The sequence below is a fragment of the Ixodes scapularis genome, unplaced genomic scaffold (assembly GCF_016920785.2).
Source record: "Ixodes scapularis isolate PalLabHiFi unplaced genomic scaffold, ASM1692078v2 PGA_scaffold10__122_contigs__length_95168666, whole genome shotgun sequence".
NCBI lineage: Eukaryota > Metazoa > Arthropoda > Arachnida > Ixodida > Ixodidae > Ixodes > Ixodes scapularis.
In genome coordinates this window covers 53,993,497-54,010,615 of record NW_024609836.1, presented here as the reverse complement: position 1 = coordinate 54,010,615, position 17,119 = coordinate 53,993,497, and the positions used below count along the sequence as shown (strand labels likewise).

The window sequence follows — 17,119 nt, the reverse complement described above, 5'->3', positions numbered from 1 at the left end:
TTACTTTAACGTTACTTTTCCGGTACTTATAACAAAAAATATAAAAGAACAAATTGTTATGAACGAAATATTAGGGCGCAAACAAGCCGGTGAACGTCTAACATATTAGATAAAACCTCGAGACTGGGGGGAAAGAAGGACAACACAACACGAAGTCTCAAACACAGCTGAAATTTATTGGACAAAATATGGTGGTTTTATAGAGTACAAGGGCCCCGAAAATAAAAGGAAGAAAAAAGGGGAAGGTTGAACTTTTTTTTCCCGAACGCACAAGAGAGGGAGGACATTGACCAACAGCGGTACTCTTCTAACTCAAACAAAAGAGGGAGGGGGAAGATCTCTTAACCCACTTCGGTGAGGTCCTGATAACATCACAAACAAGTATGCTGCGGGATGGTGACTCATTACAGGAAAGATTGAACATGGACAAAAGCGAACGACCCCGGACATTCGACACACACAAAACAAAGGGGCAGGGGTGAAACTTAAACCCGAAAAAACAACATCCTACACATATATAAGGGTGATCTTTAAACAATCAAATTTGAAGAAATCTGTTCAACTCCGTGTCCAAATTAAAAGACTGCATTTCCGTGGCTAATAATGGTGAGGGACTCTCTTACTAGCCGTTTGTGATCCTTTCTCTCGGTCAACACAACCGATGTGGGATTCCATAGAGGTACAATTATTACATTCCAACATATGCTTTGACATTTCTGAATACTGTTCTTTGTTTCTAATACAACGTTTGTGTTCAGTTAAGCGATCATTATTATTCAGTTAAACGATCACTATTATTAGTCACGGAAATGCTGTAAATAGGCCGTCTTTTTGTTTGGATACGGAGTTGAAAACATTCTACAAATTTGATTGTTTGAAGGTCACCTTTACATCTGTGTAAGATGTTTTTTCGGGTTTAAGTTTCACCCCTGCCCTTTTGTTTCGTGTGTGACGAATGTCGGGAGTTGTTCGCCTTTGTCCATGTTCAATCGTTCCCCTAATGAGTCACCATCCCGCAGCCCTCTCTTTCGTGATGTGTATCAGGACCTCACCGAGGTGGGATAAGAGATCTTCCTCGCCCCCCCCCCCCCCCCCCCCCCCTTTGTTTGAGTTAGAACAGTACCGGTGTGCCATTGGTCAATGTCCTCCCTCTCTTGCACGTTCGGGAAAAAGAAGTTCAACCTCCCACTTTTTTCATCCTTTTGGTTTTCGGGGCACTTGTACACTATAAATAGGGTGACCAGACATCCCGTTTTGGCCGGGACAGTCCCGTTTTAGAGGTCCCTTTTTGCCGTCCAGTCTTTTTGACTCAATAGAGAATCATGTCCCGTTTTCGCAGAAGCCCACAGTTTCGAAATTGGCACCAAGCCAGCTGAAGCAAATTGAAACTACATGCCTTCTCGTTACAAGTGTATTTTACAAAAAATAACCGTAGGTACTTTAAAATATTTACCCAGACAGTTATATGTAGAACTGTTGTAGACCCCAAACACTTTTTCTCGACGCGAGTATAGAAATATTATTTTGAATTACTGGATATAGCCTGCATGTAGAATCTCATTTGGCAACACTACACTATTTTTCGAAAATGGCGAAGAAACGGACGTGTGTGTTCAACGAAGATCTTCGCAATGAGTATACGTTTCTTAGCCCAACATACTGTAACAGCACAGTTCTTTGTCGAACCTGTGGAACGTGTTTTTCTTTTGCGCATGAAGGCCGTAGCGACATCAGCCAGCACATCAGAAGTCAGAAGCACAAAATGCGGAGAAGGCCAGGTCCGTGAGCGCCGGCGTTTCTTCCCTTTTTCGTAAAAACTCTGTTGCTGACAAAGTGGCCGCTGCAGAGGCGTTGTTCGCCTACCACACCATAAGACACGGGCAGACCTTTCGGTCTAATGACTGCATGTCGCAACTGATTAAAAAAACTCTTCCAGCCCAAGTACTGTAGTGCGCGTACAAAGTGCGAAGCTATAATCTGCAATGTCTTGGCACCCTTGTCGCCGGAAGAACTGACAGCAAGTCCGAACAACTGTTCCTACGTCACGCTGATTGGGGATGCGTCAAACAGGAAAGAGAAAAAGATGTTTCCTGCACTGGTGAGGTACTTTGATCCAAGAAGCGGGGTACAAACAAGAGTGCTGGAGTTGTCTTCTCCTCAGCGGCGAAACATCCAACCTTCGTATCTCAATACCGTCATTGAGAAGTATTCTCTGCAGACCAAGGTTGTGGGTCTCTGTGCAGGCAACACGAACACAAACTTCGGTGGCGCCAAGCGACTGGGGCAGAACAATGTGTGGCGAAATCTGCAGAAAGCTCTGGGAAGGAACGTTATTGGCATTGGGTATGGTGCCCACATCGTACACAACTGCCTGCAGTCAGGAGTGGATTGCTTGCCCTCTGAGGTGGAGAGCTTCGCCTTAAAGCTCAACTCCTTGCAAAAGTGGAGAGCTTCGCCTTAAAGGCTCAACTCCTTGCAAAAGTGAACTTTCATATTCCATTCCGAGTAACTAGACACTGTGTTTGTTTTGATGTTCGCTCGCCATGTAACACCTCACCTCCCTTACGGATTCAGTCATTATATAATACCTTCGCTCCACCCCACCTTGATATATCTGCATCAATTTCTATGTATCGTCGCGATTTAAACGATATTATTCTAGCCCTTAGCATTATGGTTGTCTTTGATGTTTTTTTTTCTTCTTAGTAAGTGTTTAGAGCCTATGTACTTGCTTGCTCATTTTGCTTGTTTTTTGGTGCATCAATAAGAAGACCAATGTGGTTCTTTTGGGGCACCCAAAAATAAAAATTAATATTATTATTATTATATTATTATTATAAAGGTTTACAAGTACTTCCGCATATACACAGTGAGAGTGGAAGAACTCGAGGAGTTTTGAGGGTTTGCTGGCATAGGGTATGCCAAACTGCTGGAATATTGAAGCATGCGTTTCCTGTCACTCGGTCCAGCAGTCGAAGGAATTTCGGAAATATTCGAAGGGCTGCGCTCCTATTTTCTCTCGCAGGAAAAGTGCCCGGCGATGTTGAAAGCACACTTTGAACACCCATGCGCTCAGCTGTGGCTTCTATTTGCAAAGATTCGAACAAACATGTTCCAAAAAACAGTGGCCTTGCTAGAAGAAACTGACATCACTGCAACAGAAGCAGCATTGCACATGGCCACTCTAAGAGATGTGCTTGTGGCCAGAAAACAAGAGCTGCTCGTGACAACGGATGTTAAACGTCATCTCCAAGAGCTTGTTGAAGCTGGTAGCATCAAAGAAAATGATTATATGAAAGTGGTATGTGACTTCTATGGAACCTTCATAGAATACCTTGACAAATGGCAAGATAGCTATGGAGCTGCTGCAAACCTGAAATGGGTACTGCTGCGAAAAATGCCGGAATGGCAAGAAATCCGAAGCAGCCTTGAAGAATTGCTGCCATTCTTTGAGCTTACAACAAAAGAAGAATTTGAAGAGGCACTATTTCACCAGTGGACCCTTGTCAAGAAAAGCATTAAAAAGAAACTGTAAGATTGGAAATCGTCAGGTAATACTGTCTCTGAGAGATGGGTGCAAGTCTTTAAAGAGATGGAAACAGAGAATTTATGCTACGCCGATATTTCCCGGGTTGTGGAACTGGCTCTGTGCTTCCCTGGAACGACGGCTCCAGTGGAGCGCGTCCTTTCAATTATGAATTCCATGAGGACAAGCGAGAAGTCTCGCCTTCTTGTCTTAACGTTCCGAGCAATGCTACTTGTGCGGTTGAATTTCCCATATTAGTACGCAGGCCTTTATAACCGAGTCTTGCAGGATAAAGTCCAGCTTAGGAAACTTCAGTCGCCGGCAAAATACGCCCACACCAACGAAGGACCCGAAACAGGACCCTACAAATGAGTGCATGAGTGCATGCAACTGAACTGTGAGCAGTTATTTCATAAATGTTCTTTCTCAAACTCAATCTTTAATACCCCGACCCCCCACCCGGGTTGAAATGTCCCGTTTTCTACCTTGATAAATATGGCCACCCTACCTATAAAAACCTAATATTCTGTCCAATAAATTTCAGCTGTATTTGAGACTTCGTGTTGTGTTGCCCTTTTTTCCCCCAGTCTCGGGGTTTTGTCTAATATGTAAAATTTCTATGCTTGCAAAAATGTTTTGCATCGCTACTTTTTTATTTCTTATACGCCCGGATTATGGTAGTCCCTGTAAAATGATAAAATATTATATTGGGGGTTGTGTATAGGTTTCTAAAGCCTGGAGTTTGTCTGCCTCAACGGGCGACTTTTCTCAGCTGTAGACAAGCAAAGAAGCCAGTGCAATAAAACCGCTATCCTGATGTCTATAACGTGTTACAGGCAGTAGTGATTCACGACCTCACGCTGATACGATGCTCATCCAGATCGAAACGGGCAGGGATGGGGATTGAGTCCATGCTCCCTGGGTTCTGCAGCGCGAGTTTCAACTCCCCGTGCTCCGAGCTGGTGTGCGCTAGCTCACTCGGCCATCGATCTTCCCTAAAATAATGTATTTGAGAGAATGAATGAAGGTGCACTCCGTTCACCTGTAAAGGCATGTTCCCACTCTTGCGACCGACTAGGGCTGGCTAAGACAAGGCCGGTTTTTAAGCCTCTTGCGGCAGCTTAGAACCAGTTCCGCCGCTGCGTATTCGGTCCTAAACCGTCGCAAGAGGCTTAAAAATTGGTCTAATCTCAGCCGGTACTACTCGGTGGCAAGTGTGTGCATGGGCCTTAAGATGACAAGACAGCGAAAGCTGCAACCACACCTGCCATCCCACCAGCTTATGGCGACCAGAAATCATTCCTAGAATTCTGCAGACAAAGCTATAGCGGTGCGGATGCTCAGTAGAAGTGTCTACCTCCGCTGAGAAATCAAAAAGACAACGCCTCCTGGGCGTTGTCTTTGTTGATCTTCGTGTTTCGCATATTGGTATCTATATACCTTGCACGCTTTTCTAGTGGTCCTATTCACCGGTCAAAAAAACCGATCGTGTTCTCTTTTCTGTTATTCTTTTCTCTGCTTGTATTGTTCCTGTTCCGGTATTTTGTTAGTAATTTTGTTCCAAGTAACGAGTAATTAAAGTTATCCGTTACAAATATTTGTGACGAAATTACATTAGAAATTACTACCGCAAGGAAGTAACGTGGAAATTACAAAATTACTTAAAAGACGAATGGATTACTTCTCAAACTGCTCCGCGTACGCCTAGCAAGTATGGGCGCGCCTCGTCAGAGGGAAGAGTGGCGCCGCGCATCCGTGGCGACAATTTAGCCGCACAAACCTATTGCGCATGCCCCACATCTGTTTTCTCCGAAACAACAATGGGCCTGCAGAATGCGGTGTCATTTCGTAATAAAAAAACGCTCCAATTGCATCAACCCATTATTTTTTCCCCGCTGTGTCAATATTTTTTTTTTTATGTTTGCCGGCACATTTCATTATGTCGCTTACTGCAAGCAGTACTTTTTTTTCATAATTACACCAATTAAAATATTGGTAATTATCTTTTACGCTCCAACCTGGGTGACAAGAGCACATCTGTCAAAGGTTTGTGATTAGTATAAAGGCTTCAGGTATTGCTGTTCATATCCACTCGTGAACTGCCGCTTTCTCTGGCGAAGATTCGGTGAGTTCCATTCACCATCAACCTTTTTTATTCATACTCACGCGCCCTGCCCTTCCACCATGCAACTGCTGTGTCGTTGTTGTTTCTTTTGTATTTCTCGCTGAGTGAATTCATACGGATGTTTCCAATTTTCGACATAAATATTAGCAAATATCACACTTTATTTTTCGAGACGGTAAATAAATTAATTACGCAACCACGTGACCACTAAGAAACCAAGCTTGGAGGCGAATCTCAGGTTAAGCCAAGATAAATATAAAACACTGACCTCCACAATTGCAAGGCACTTCTGGAGCTCCAGGAAAATATGATATTTAGCGAGATGTAAGTTGTGCACTTACCCAAACGCGGGTGGAAACTGCATCGTTTCTATTTGAATAATTACGCCCGCGAATTCAACCAAGAGAAGCAGGTTCCATACGTTAGTTTACGATCATTTTGCCGGCCTTTCTCCTCAAACATATAATGTACCTCCACAAAAAGTCAGGGTAACATTTTTTCAAGGTTCTGCTGGCTTCTATATGACATTTCGTTAGCCTGAATTATTCCTAATTTTACAAAGCAATACACCGCCATCTCTCGCAAATATGAATCCCGTTAATACGGATACCCCGCTATATGAACAAAGTTTTCGGGGACGAATTGAGTATAAATACACGTGTTTTTGTTTCGTTATTATAGACAGCTCACATTATGGACGCTTTTTTTGGGGGAATGGAGGTGTCCATATGAACGAGATAATAATGTACAAAAAGACTTCAATATATCGCAAAAGCAAAAACTGGCTTATCTAAAAAAAATGTCTCGACGATTTGCCGAATAATTACGCACGCAAATACATCCATTCATTCTTGTCAGCTATCCAAGATAAAGGGTCGAGGGTGCTCCGACGGCGAAAGTGTCAGCGGCCACCAGGGAACTCGCCTGGTTCTCGCAGCGCCACGCAACGCCATGTAGAGCGGGTGCGGTGGAAGGCAACGTACAAAGGGAGCGCTGCACCGATTACTAAAATGCATCAGCCACAGAGCACCTGACGGGGCTATCTGTGCGAAGGCTCGCCAAGAAGAGCCACATGCCAAAAACTTCCATGGCACTGATAGTCCTGTCCACCTAACATTAGAAGCAGTTCCTTATTTTCGAAATTTTGGCTTTGTGTTGTTCTTCCTGGTTGGGTGTGAACCACGGCAACTTCCTCACAGGGTGAATTCATTCCTTGTGTGCGTCACCCTTTTTTACAGACGGCCGCAAAAATGAAACATCTTGGAATTTATTTCCTGTCTATCCTGGCGCTAGTCGGTAAGGCTGAGTATAGTTCATTATGTTGAATATGTTATTTTGTTTAACTGACCAGTCACGGTGCAATTATCTTCGAAGGGTCCATAAACAATCAAGGTCCTCTGTATTTGTTAACAATAATCTATTTGTCGAGGTCATTTAATAAAATTCATGTTTACCTCGGCCGTACAGAAATTAGAAACAACGCGCATAATTAAATATAGTTCGCTAAAACGCACCAGAGCCATGGTCTTTCACACCAGATTGGTAATTTACATAGCGAATTCAACTAAGACTCCGACTGATTGCTGCCGCTGCGGCCCTAATATAATAATAATTTTACTTCCACCTCACAAGGTTAAACCTGACATTAAAAACTACTTCTATGCACACAAAACTTAAGTATGTTACCTGAAAGGACACTGACACCATATGAATTATGGTCAAAAATATTTATCGAGATGTACGTACTCATTATGATCTTACCTTGTAATATATCCACGCGTAAAGAATTATTTATCATACCGTAGCTTCTTATGAAAATAATGGCGTTACGATCCAAAAGCGTGAAGGTCCCGAGGTTTTAGACATTTTTTCTTTATATTTTTATGATACAAAGTAGCTATTTTGTAACTAATGTCTCATATATTCAATCAGTCATAATGTTCCTAGTTTTGTTGTCCATACACGACGTTAAAGCAACTCATCAGTTACCTTCATTGTCATTTTGTTTTTGATGATTTTACACCAAAACATCTTTGCTGCGAAAATCAGGCATACATCATCGGTAGCTTCAATTTTTCTCATCTTTAGTGCAGGAATAAAGATTCATCCAAGTAAACGAAACAACCAGGAATATTTCTAGTAAAATATGGGCAAACATATTTTATTCTAAAATAAACGCAAAATAAAATAAAAATAGGATTATTCTAATCGCACGATATATCTAGGCTCTTCTGTGTGCTAAGACATTATCGCCAAAGTGACGTCCCATCCGGTGCTAACAAAATGTCTTATTCGGGTCTCTTAATTGTCGATTGGATGCGAGCGACCAGGGCCCGCTAGAAGGGTGGAATGGGGGAATGAGGGAATGGGGGAGTGAGCCACTCCACCAAAATCCCGGGGCATTCATGAGGGGGAAGGAGTCCAGAGTATTAGTTCGAGAGGAGAGGGAGAAGGAGCAGAGTAGGGAAAGGGTGTCTGGAAAGCCCCGGCGGAGGGGGGGGGGGGGGGGGGGGGGGTTAAGAAGCGGTTCGTGTTTGGCACCATAAGTGACTTCTTTTTCTTTGCGATCAATGTACAAAAAATCAGGATTATGTCATTTGAAGGTAAGACATGAAACTATATGAAAAGTGCCTCTTTCGAGTCGTGTTCAGTTTTCTTTTTTTGTGTTAGGCTCTCTTGTCACATGATACCATCATGACAAATTCACAATCACCCGTCCTTACTTTGCTTCTTTTTAATTTAAATAATTAACGCAGCTACACCGCGAATCTAAGTTTTTTTTTTTTTTTAATGCGCATGCGTTTTAGAAGGGCTGGATAAGTACAACATTGACAAATTTAAGGACTGTGAGCTTATTCTCACTTCATATTATTGGCGTACACACACTACGGTCCCTCGTTGAGCATAAACCAAACGAAATATACTACATTTCAACAAAACAAAAGTCGGGCGGGCTTTCATGCTACCGACTGTTTTGAGGGTGAGGTCATGTTGGATGGTTTGCCAAATGGCCTTTGCGGTGGGGAACGTCGAAGAGGTACTTAGGGAGATGTCTAACTGGTTTAATCGATTCAACATAATTTAGAAGAGGCACTCGCATTAGCTAATATGTAAGGGAGGTGGGCAGTTAGGTTGGGTTTGGTATAAACTGAGGAAAGTGCTGAAAAACATTAAGGTATAACCCCCTCCCCTCCCCTTGTTGACGTTAGTTTTGGTTTCGTTTCTAATTCTCATTTGTGTGTGTGTGTGTCCCGTTTGTTGACTACCAGACGCTGCCAGACAGTCCCAATGAGGCTTTGGCGGGTTTATTTTCATATGTGTACTTTAAGTGCAAAAAAAAGTTTTTATTATTAGTATTATAATTATTAATAATCAAAGGAGTTTCATTAGTAAACCAGTCAAAGTAGTGATCTCGGCTGCTTCTTTGAAAGGCTGCTTGTCTTATGTACGCCTGAGCTGCGAGAAAAATATGTCGGGTCCTAAAGAATGGCGTATGTATAACTTGGTGTTCTTATTAATTCACGACAGCTTTTGCGACAGCAGCACCAATGACCCATAATCATGAAGGGGTCGATGGAAGGGTCGACAAGGAAGCAGGTAAGGATAGGCCTTCCCAAGCCTCTAAATGCATGATGCGGTCTTCCTCCTCAATTGCACTCAAATTAATATGTAATCTATGTTCTCTGCAAACATTCAGTGAAAGTCCAATTACTTCCCCGGTAGCACGACGGAGGAACGCCTAACTTGGTACAAAGGTTACCGATTTTAGAGGCGTAACTTGAGCATAATACGGTTTTCGCTCCAAGGAGTTAGTGGTAAACCACTTTTTTTGGCGTTTCTGTCTTTTTTTATGGGGATGGCCACAGAATTTTTAAGTGCCAGACTTAAGGCAAAAATTCCACGTACGCATGCGCGTACCAACCCGGGGTGCGGGGGGCGGGGGGGGGGGGGGGCAAGGGGGCACTTGCCTTCCCCCCCCCCCCCCTTCCCCCCAGTTCTCAGAGTGGGGGGCAAGGCATGTGTTTTGCCCTTCCCCCCCTGAAACAGCCGCTACTGGGCAGGGCAAACACTGGCCGGCGGCGCCGAAGGCATGCCAAGGGCACCACCCCGGCCCTGGGGGGGGGGGGGGGGGGGGGGGAGGTCTGGTTCGTCCCCCTACGAAAAAACAAGTTCGCATTCCACTGCACGTACGGTCTTAAGAACCAGCAGTGAAGTCTAAATCTGGCACTTGACTGGCAATTTAGGCCAAAGTTGATACATGAAAACCCAACAACCAGAAGTGAACTTTAACTCTGGCACTCGTTTGGCAGTTAATAACTAAAGACGTCAGATTACAGCCAAACTACGAGCAGTGAAGGCAGGGGCATAGATAAGCCATTTGGCACCCGGGGACACTTAGGTCTTTCGTAGTCTAGCCCCCCTCCTCCCCTCCTTTTTCACTTTCCGACGAGATTGCAACTAGTAAAGCGGGGAGGGCAGGGGCGGGTTCCCCCATCCCCCACACACACACATACACGCAAGTGACTGGAACACTTGGTAACCGGAACCCAGGTCCCTCCCCCGCCCTCCTGTCACTACGCCACTGAGTGAGGGCTAGCTTTGGAACTTGTTTGGCCAGTTAGGTCCAAGATACTCAGACTTTGAGCAAAATAGACAAGGTATGTCTCAACCTTGGCTTTTCGGGCTTTAAGGACCTAAGAACTGTTTTACCTGCTTTACAATTCATACTCCACATTCCAGGACAGTACTCTTATTACGATTACCCTGGTCCTTAGATTACCTGGTTTGGAATCTATCGATTACGCTGCATGAAAGCTTTCCTTGAAGAAAAATGAAATCGGCAAAGCCGCGCTGCCAACGATAGTACACAACCGACCAGATCGCTTCGAAAACTTAAAGGATGGACGCGGGATCGTAAAGGCCATTGGGGAGAAGGTTTCTGGATGTGTCTACTTCTTGTAAAACTACACGGATTCATAAAAAATATGGACGACTGGAAACGCTATCTTTGTAAAAGACCTTGGGGGAATATTGTTTCTGAATACTTGAAATACTGCCTAAAAAACTACATCAGATTTGTGAAAAAAAAATATTTACAATTTGTTTACTTTTTTTACGAACTTTGTTGTTTTGTTTTTTCTCCTACGCCGCGCCGCTTGTGGTGACAAAATTTACACAAGCCGAAAACCACCGAAGTTTCCAGGCCAGTAAGTGGTTAATCTGAGGACCGTGCTATTATGCAGACAGGGTTTTTTGTAAGGTTGAGAATAAGTTGTATTCGTTTTTCTTAACATACTTTATTCACTCAATGCCTCCACGGTTCACGATTAAGATACTCCACTGTTCACGATATTTCGCTATTAATATAACTAAGATATCCGTGATAAAGGAAACAGCAGCCAAGTCCTCTGCAATAACCTACGATGACATTTGGGGTCTGAGGTTTGATTGTTGTCTGCATGTTTGTGATAAGCGTAGTTTTGGTATAAGCCAATTTGAATTGTACTTGGCATAAATAGCGAGAATCGCATTAGAGTGAGCCGGAAACACCAGTCCTGCACATTGCAAGCTTAACTTTTTCTCGCACATGTATTTTACTGGTTCAGCTCCGTTTAGAAATTATAACGTGCAGCTCCATTCCAGCAAAAAATTATAAGGATTCTTAGACATTTTACCGACGTGTGCCGATGGAAACGATCCAGCCTTCAAAGAAGTACGTTTGGTGCTGCTCTCTAGAGGTGGAACCACGTGCAGCTATTGCGAAATTCCATAACGACGGAGGACCATCATGTTGGAAATAATATTCGTGTAACTTTATTTTCACGCACGGTGAGGTTAACGCCGGATCCAATCAAGAGAAAACCATCCGAAATTGAACAAACCTGGCACAGACCTCTCTTGCTTTCCGTAAAATGTCGCGAAGCTTTTTTATAGTAGCGCCAAAAACGCACATCTCGGCGCGACTCAACCGTCTGCATCGGCGTCCCTTGTGAAAATTTACCGGGATGGTGTTCACATTTTCTATAGGTACGGAACTACTCAGTGACATTTTCCAAGGGAACATGCACAATGAATACATCTTATACGAGCATTTCAATTTGGTGCAGAAGCCGATTTTTCCCAACCAATGTCTCTATCAGAATCGATGTTTTAGCCATTACATCTTACCATGTACCTCGACGTTTCTTACAGTTTATAAATAATATACTCTTTATTATTTCCGGCAGAGTTTGCAGGTCCCATGAGCTTCAAGCATGATGCAGTGGAAGGCCGGGTCGAGACGGAGGAGGGTAAGGAACGTCATTTCGGCTCCTAATTCTGTAACGATGCCTAATATTGGCTTCGTCATCAAGTACACTAATGGTAAAGAGTAAATTCAATTATAGGGATGTTCTAGGCAGTTGCCATTCCTTGAAACGTATTCTTAAAAATGCTGAACAAAATTCTCTATATTACATCTACCACACAAAATAATCTTTCTTCACCCTTTACATATGTTGCAGTCGTTAGTACACATTCATATTCCGCTTCCAATATTTTTCCGCTTGGTGCTTAACTCTGTTTGAATTGAAGTATGGAGATGGTAATGTAATGCCATGAATATTACAGTAGATTGATCGATTAAGTTGCACTAGTTAAGTTGATGTAAATATAATTGTTTCATTTAGTTTACGAAAGTAGGAAGTCATCACGACTTCATAAGACGGATATTTCTGATAAGGTATTGTCTTGTCTCGAATCTTTTGAATAAACTGATTTTTTTTTCTCTTAGATTTGAAGATTATATTAAAATACTTCCTGAACGTCGTCTATCTTGTGTTTTCCATAAGACAACAAAAATAAAACCCAAATGTGGCCTAGACTAATATGAACATATACGCCACTTTGAAATATTGATGCGTACTGCATCGGTGTGTCATTTCACGAGAGGCGGAGTATGTGAACGAAAAGCAAGGTCCATTGCGCTGATAAATATACATGGAGACGTTGCAAAGATTATTACACTGCGCGCACACATTCAACGCCTCTTAAACATAAAAACAATAAAAGTGAATTTTTTGTAATGTTTTTCAAGAGGTTCATAAAGTGATTCGGTTGCGAATTTTTTAGGGATTGCCGATTGACCTATCTTGGTTTGGTCTTACGGTATTATCATTGTTTATAGGGTTCTGTGCATAGACACTTGAGGAAGCAGAATGTAGGTACATAGAGTTCGTCGTATTCCCTATATTTATCATTTACAGTTTGCCAAATAGTTTGCAGAAGAGGAAAACTTCCTCAATGTTCGCCGACACGAAGGTTGAACTTGCATTCTCGTAAACGTCGTGTCGGTGATACGGTGGCTGCTCACCAGCTCAGTGACATATCGTTCTTTTTGCGGAAAATTATATGAGCAAACTGTGACCACTCGCAGCTTCAAGGGAAGGCGGGCTCTTAAATGTCTTCTGAAATTGGAAAACAGCGCGCAAAAAGACGAAGACGACGAGAGAAGAGCACAGGACAAGCGCTGACTATCAACTGAAGTTTTATTAAAAAAGGCTCAAGCAAGAAAACACCACACAGTCAAACGACGCCGAAACAACCAATGGCGTGTCGCTCACCAGTCATCTACAAAATCTATCTCTTTTTTGTGAAGATAAACAGAAGGTTGGCTGACGCAGTGCCCCGCGCCAGCTTTTTCGATAGCATGCGCCTCCAGCACCTCTCCAGGATTTCTTTGTTTCCTCAAGATCCCGCTGCCACAAACGAGAGTCGTGAACACGAGGGCAGCTTCTAATAGAGATGTAATCGAGGCTATCGTAAATCCTGACGTGATCATAACGGGGGTTGTAATCTACATAAAGCGGAGCTGTCATATAGTTTCACCACAAATAACTGCAGCATCAAACTTCCCGTATTTCTCAACACAGCAGACGTTTCGAACACATAGCGAAGCTAGGGGTTTGATTGCAGTTTTAATATCGTAATTTTCGTTGTGTGGGAGGTTTAATACAAACAGAGTCGCATGTTGTGCAGTAGGGTTTCCATACAACGTGTAAAAGTGTTTTTTATGAAGTAGCAAGCTAAGCTCTCCTAATACAAAACATCAATCTATATGTTATTTCAACTACCTTCATCATATTATACGTGTGGGCGTTGCGCTTTCTTATCGTTTGACTAAGTTAAAATCTACATGGTAAAGTGGTCACCTAATATGTAGACGAGGAAGTGGTTACCAAGTGGTAGCATACGTATTATGACTGCTCAGTTATAATGTCTCACATCCAGATTAACGTTCCTGTGAGACATTTTCGCGCCAGTCACACATACGCCATCAGCCTGATGTATTGTTCGTCCCCGCTAGTTCGCATTCAGAGCTTCTTTAATTATCTTGACAAATTATTTGCTGTCATTTTCAATTCTATTCTTTTGTGGTTCAAGATGAGCATTCCACTCTCCTTATCCTGTGTTTTGGCAGCGAATTGTGTTCTGAATATTTTTTCGTGCACTATCGTAATATGCCCAAGCTGTTGGCAGGCTCTATAAATAAATAAGTAAATAAATAAATATATTGCGCTTTGTAAATATCGCCACGCCTATTCAGGAGTCAGACATTTTATCTCGGGATATTTTGGAATTTCAAAATCATTTTAAATTTGTTGCGTAGCCGAGATTGAAGTATCTCTGCTAGTCCACTGAACTTCTTTACATTTAAGTTCGTTGCACGGGTTGGGAACCAGCGTGGGTTTAATGAGAACGCTTTGCGAACGGGGCCCAATAGCACTACCGCGTTCCACTTTAAAGGCGAAGCTTAAGCTTCTCCCCAGCTTTGTTTTTAAAGTGAATCAAATGTTTTATACTTAATTATGGAGTACTCAAAACTAATACTTATAAGAACACGTACGGGCGATACTTATGTATTGCACTAAGAATATATGCTAAAGTAAACAAAATATTCAAAGACCCTTTAGCACTTAGGGATTTGAAAGTTTTGAAACTATTTAAAATCGAAATTACTTTTTTCTTCCATAACTTAATTTTTTAGCAATACGTTTTAAAATAACAAAGTATCGCTGAACAATAGGCATATTTACACGAACAGTACAAATGCATAAAAGTATAACTTTGTGTACAACGATTCTTTAGCAATTATTCAGCCAAAACATTAATGTTTGACATTTTCTTAATTTACCAACACTTATAGACAGAGAACACTAGGCGCAGTTAATTTCTAGTTCCTCTGGATAGAAACACTGTGCTAGTCCTCTGGACTAGCACGGTGTTTCGAACGCATCTCACTCATGTATTTTGGAACCTTCATATTTTTAGTAGATTAGAAACGAAGCACGATGTCAGTCATAGCTGCTATCAAAACTGAACAAGGACATCTAAGCCTATGCTAAGTTGCTTAAAGAAGATATTGGCTATCGCCCAAACAGTTTACTGGGTGTTTTCTTTTTGTTTTGTTTTTTCAGATGTCATTTTAGTAGCGCATTTAAAATAAACTACTCAGCTGCGTTTGCGACAGTTTTGGTGTTGGTTAATGTTTAGTATATTTGCCACAGCTTCTGGATTTGCCAGAGACAATTAAACTATCATAAGCATAATCATGTTTTTAAGTTACTATGAAGAACAAGTCGTCCACAATGTGAGTGACAATGTAAAATTAAGAAGTATAATTAAAAGTCACAAAAAAAGTTCGATACCTACATTTAAAAAAAAAAAAAAAACGAGCCAACGTCAAATATTTTTTTTATTGTTTCCAGACATTAAAATGCAAAGGATAGACGTCAGACTCAATTCAACACTTTTGTTAAAAAAATTATATTTGAAAATATATGAACGAAATAGCTTCAAAATCATTGTCTAGACGATTTCGTAAACTGTGTCTTTTTTTATTGCCTGTGAAACTCATTATCTAATGTATTGATTTATTCTCGCTTCTAATTGCAGGGAGGGCGGATAATGCCGGCTTCATTGAAAGTATAGTCAGCTTTTTTAAGTCTCTGGCATTGGCTCCCATAACAGTGCCGCTAGAAATCTTCAATTTCATCATACAACGCATTCCTGTCATCGGGCGTTTTTTTAGACCTGGTTAAAAAATCATCATGAGTACGTCAAGTAAACTTTTCATCCAGGCTTTTTTTTTTCGAATTAAGTTTTTGGAGCTCTCTTTTCAAGATGTCAAAACAAAAGCTTGTCATGTCATTTCGAAGCACGTTTTTTCTTTTTACCATAAAATAGACCGATAAAACAGAGCGACAACCTCGCTGGAACTCTGAGCGTGTAGAGCCCGAGGTGGCACTTGAAGTCTCGTGCACTACCGCCTGGCTCGAGATGAACTGAAGTTATGGCGGCTTCGTGAATACGCCGATCGCTCCCCAAAATCAGTCCAATCCGTCCTTGTTTTTTTTTTTTTCATTTTTTGTAACATCAACGAAATAAATACAAAGCCGGTGCAAAACGGCTCCTCTTTCTAATGACTTCAGCGTCCTTTTTTTGTTTTTATGCTATATTATATTAATTATACCAGTGGTCTCAAATACGCGGCACGCGGGCAGCATGCGGCCCGCGACTTGCTATGACGCTGATCGCAGGCAACCACCTACGAGTCCCGGTTCCCATATCTCGATCACTAGGAATGGCATGCGCCCATAGTGATCTTCTCTGGCCAATTTCTTTTCCGCTCGAAAGGTATAGCTCTGTTTATTTTTAATGTATTGACATAGTCTATACTTATCTGTTTTCATTTGGCTTTTGTTTCGCTTTATTTAGTGCTCCCCAGCTTTTGTCATGTTACACACCTGTACGACAATTCCACTACTAGGCCACAAACGCGAGATCGTCGTTCAATAATGCATCTCGGCTGCGCGAACTCTCGATCAGCAGGAGCAACTGCCAAAAGATAAAGCAACGAGCTCGGGATCCTCGCTTTCAAAAAAAAAAAAAAAAATATCACCATTAAAAGACAAGTATTTTTTTCCGAGTTCTCTTATAAAAATCGTCAGGAAAGCAAGAGCTCTCAAATTCACTGTATTTTTTTTTGCACTTGCTGAGCTTGGTTAATTCCTGAGTGAATTGAGCAACGGGACAGTGTACTTTCTTTCTTGTTCTATTAAAATGCCAGCACGTTGGCGGGGTAGTGCCACTGCAATCGTTGTTATTACATCAGGTAAGTCTCGAAAGTAGTCATGCAAACAAATCAAATCTAAAGGTGTAATTGGCAAAACTGTGAGTTTACAAAAAGCATAAAGCACGAGGTCTCTTATTCACCCCCGTCTTAGGTTGACCCTCGACCTTTCCGGGGTGGACTATCTGACCCTCACGCTTGTACGAGTTTTAGACCCCTGCGTATACAAGAATCGAATGCAGTTAAGCGTAGGCGAAACTGCTGTGAGGTCTGGTACCACTTTATGCCGGGCTTCCATCCGCCATTTTGCTGGGGTTAATGTTTCTTGACGATTCGTTGTCTTTGCGACGTCGTCGCA

General features: G+C 42.1%; 1 protein-coding gene across 1 annotated transcript; it reads left to right on the top strand.

Moving 5' to 3' along the window:
* The first annotated feature begins 5,369 nt into the window (after window positions 1–5,369).
* On the top strand, window positions 5,370–16,112 carry LOC121048261. The gene is made up of 5 exons (XM_042288795.1): window positions 5,370–5,651; window positions 6,890–6,947; window positions 9,180–9,248; window positions 11,879–11,941; window positions 15,585–16,112. Exons 2-5 carry the CDS (start codon window positions 6,902–6,904, stop codon window positions 15,728–15,730), a joined length of 324 nt encoding a protein of 107 aa, XP_042144729.1. The 5' UTR covers window positions 5,370–5,651; window positions 6,890–6,901; the 3' UTR covers window positions 15,731–16,112.
* The last annotated feature ends 1,007 nt before the right edge of the window (window positions 16,113–17,119 follow it).

Excerpts from the sequence above, each read along its gene's own strand:
- LOC121048261 (XM_042288795.1), top strand. The coding sequence starts at position 6,902 with ATGAAACATCTTGGAATTTATTTCCTGTCTATCCTGGCGCTAGTCG. Across the intron at positions 6,948-9,179 it reads GTCTATCCTGGCGCTAGTCG|CTTTTGCGACAGCAGCACCA; the intron begins GTAAGGCTGAGT and ends AATTCACGACAG. Across the intron at positions 9,249-11,878 it reads AAGGGTCGACAAGGAAGCAG|AGTTTGCAGGTCCCATGAGC; the intron begins GTAAGGATAGGC and ends TATTTCCGGCAG.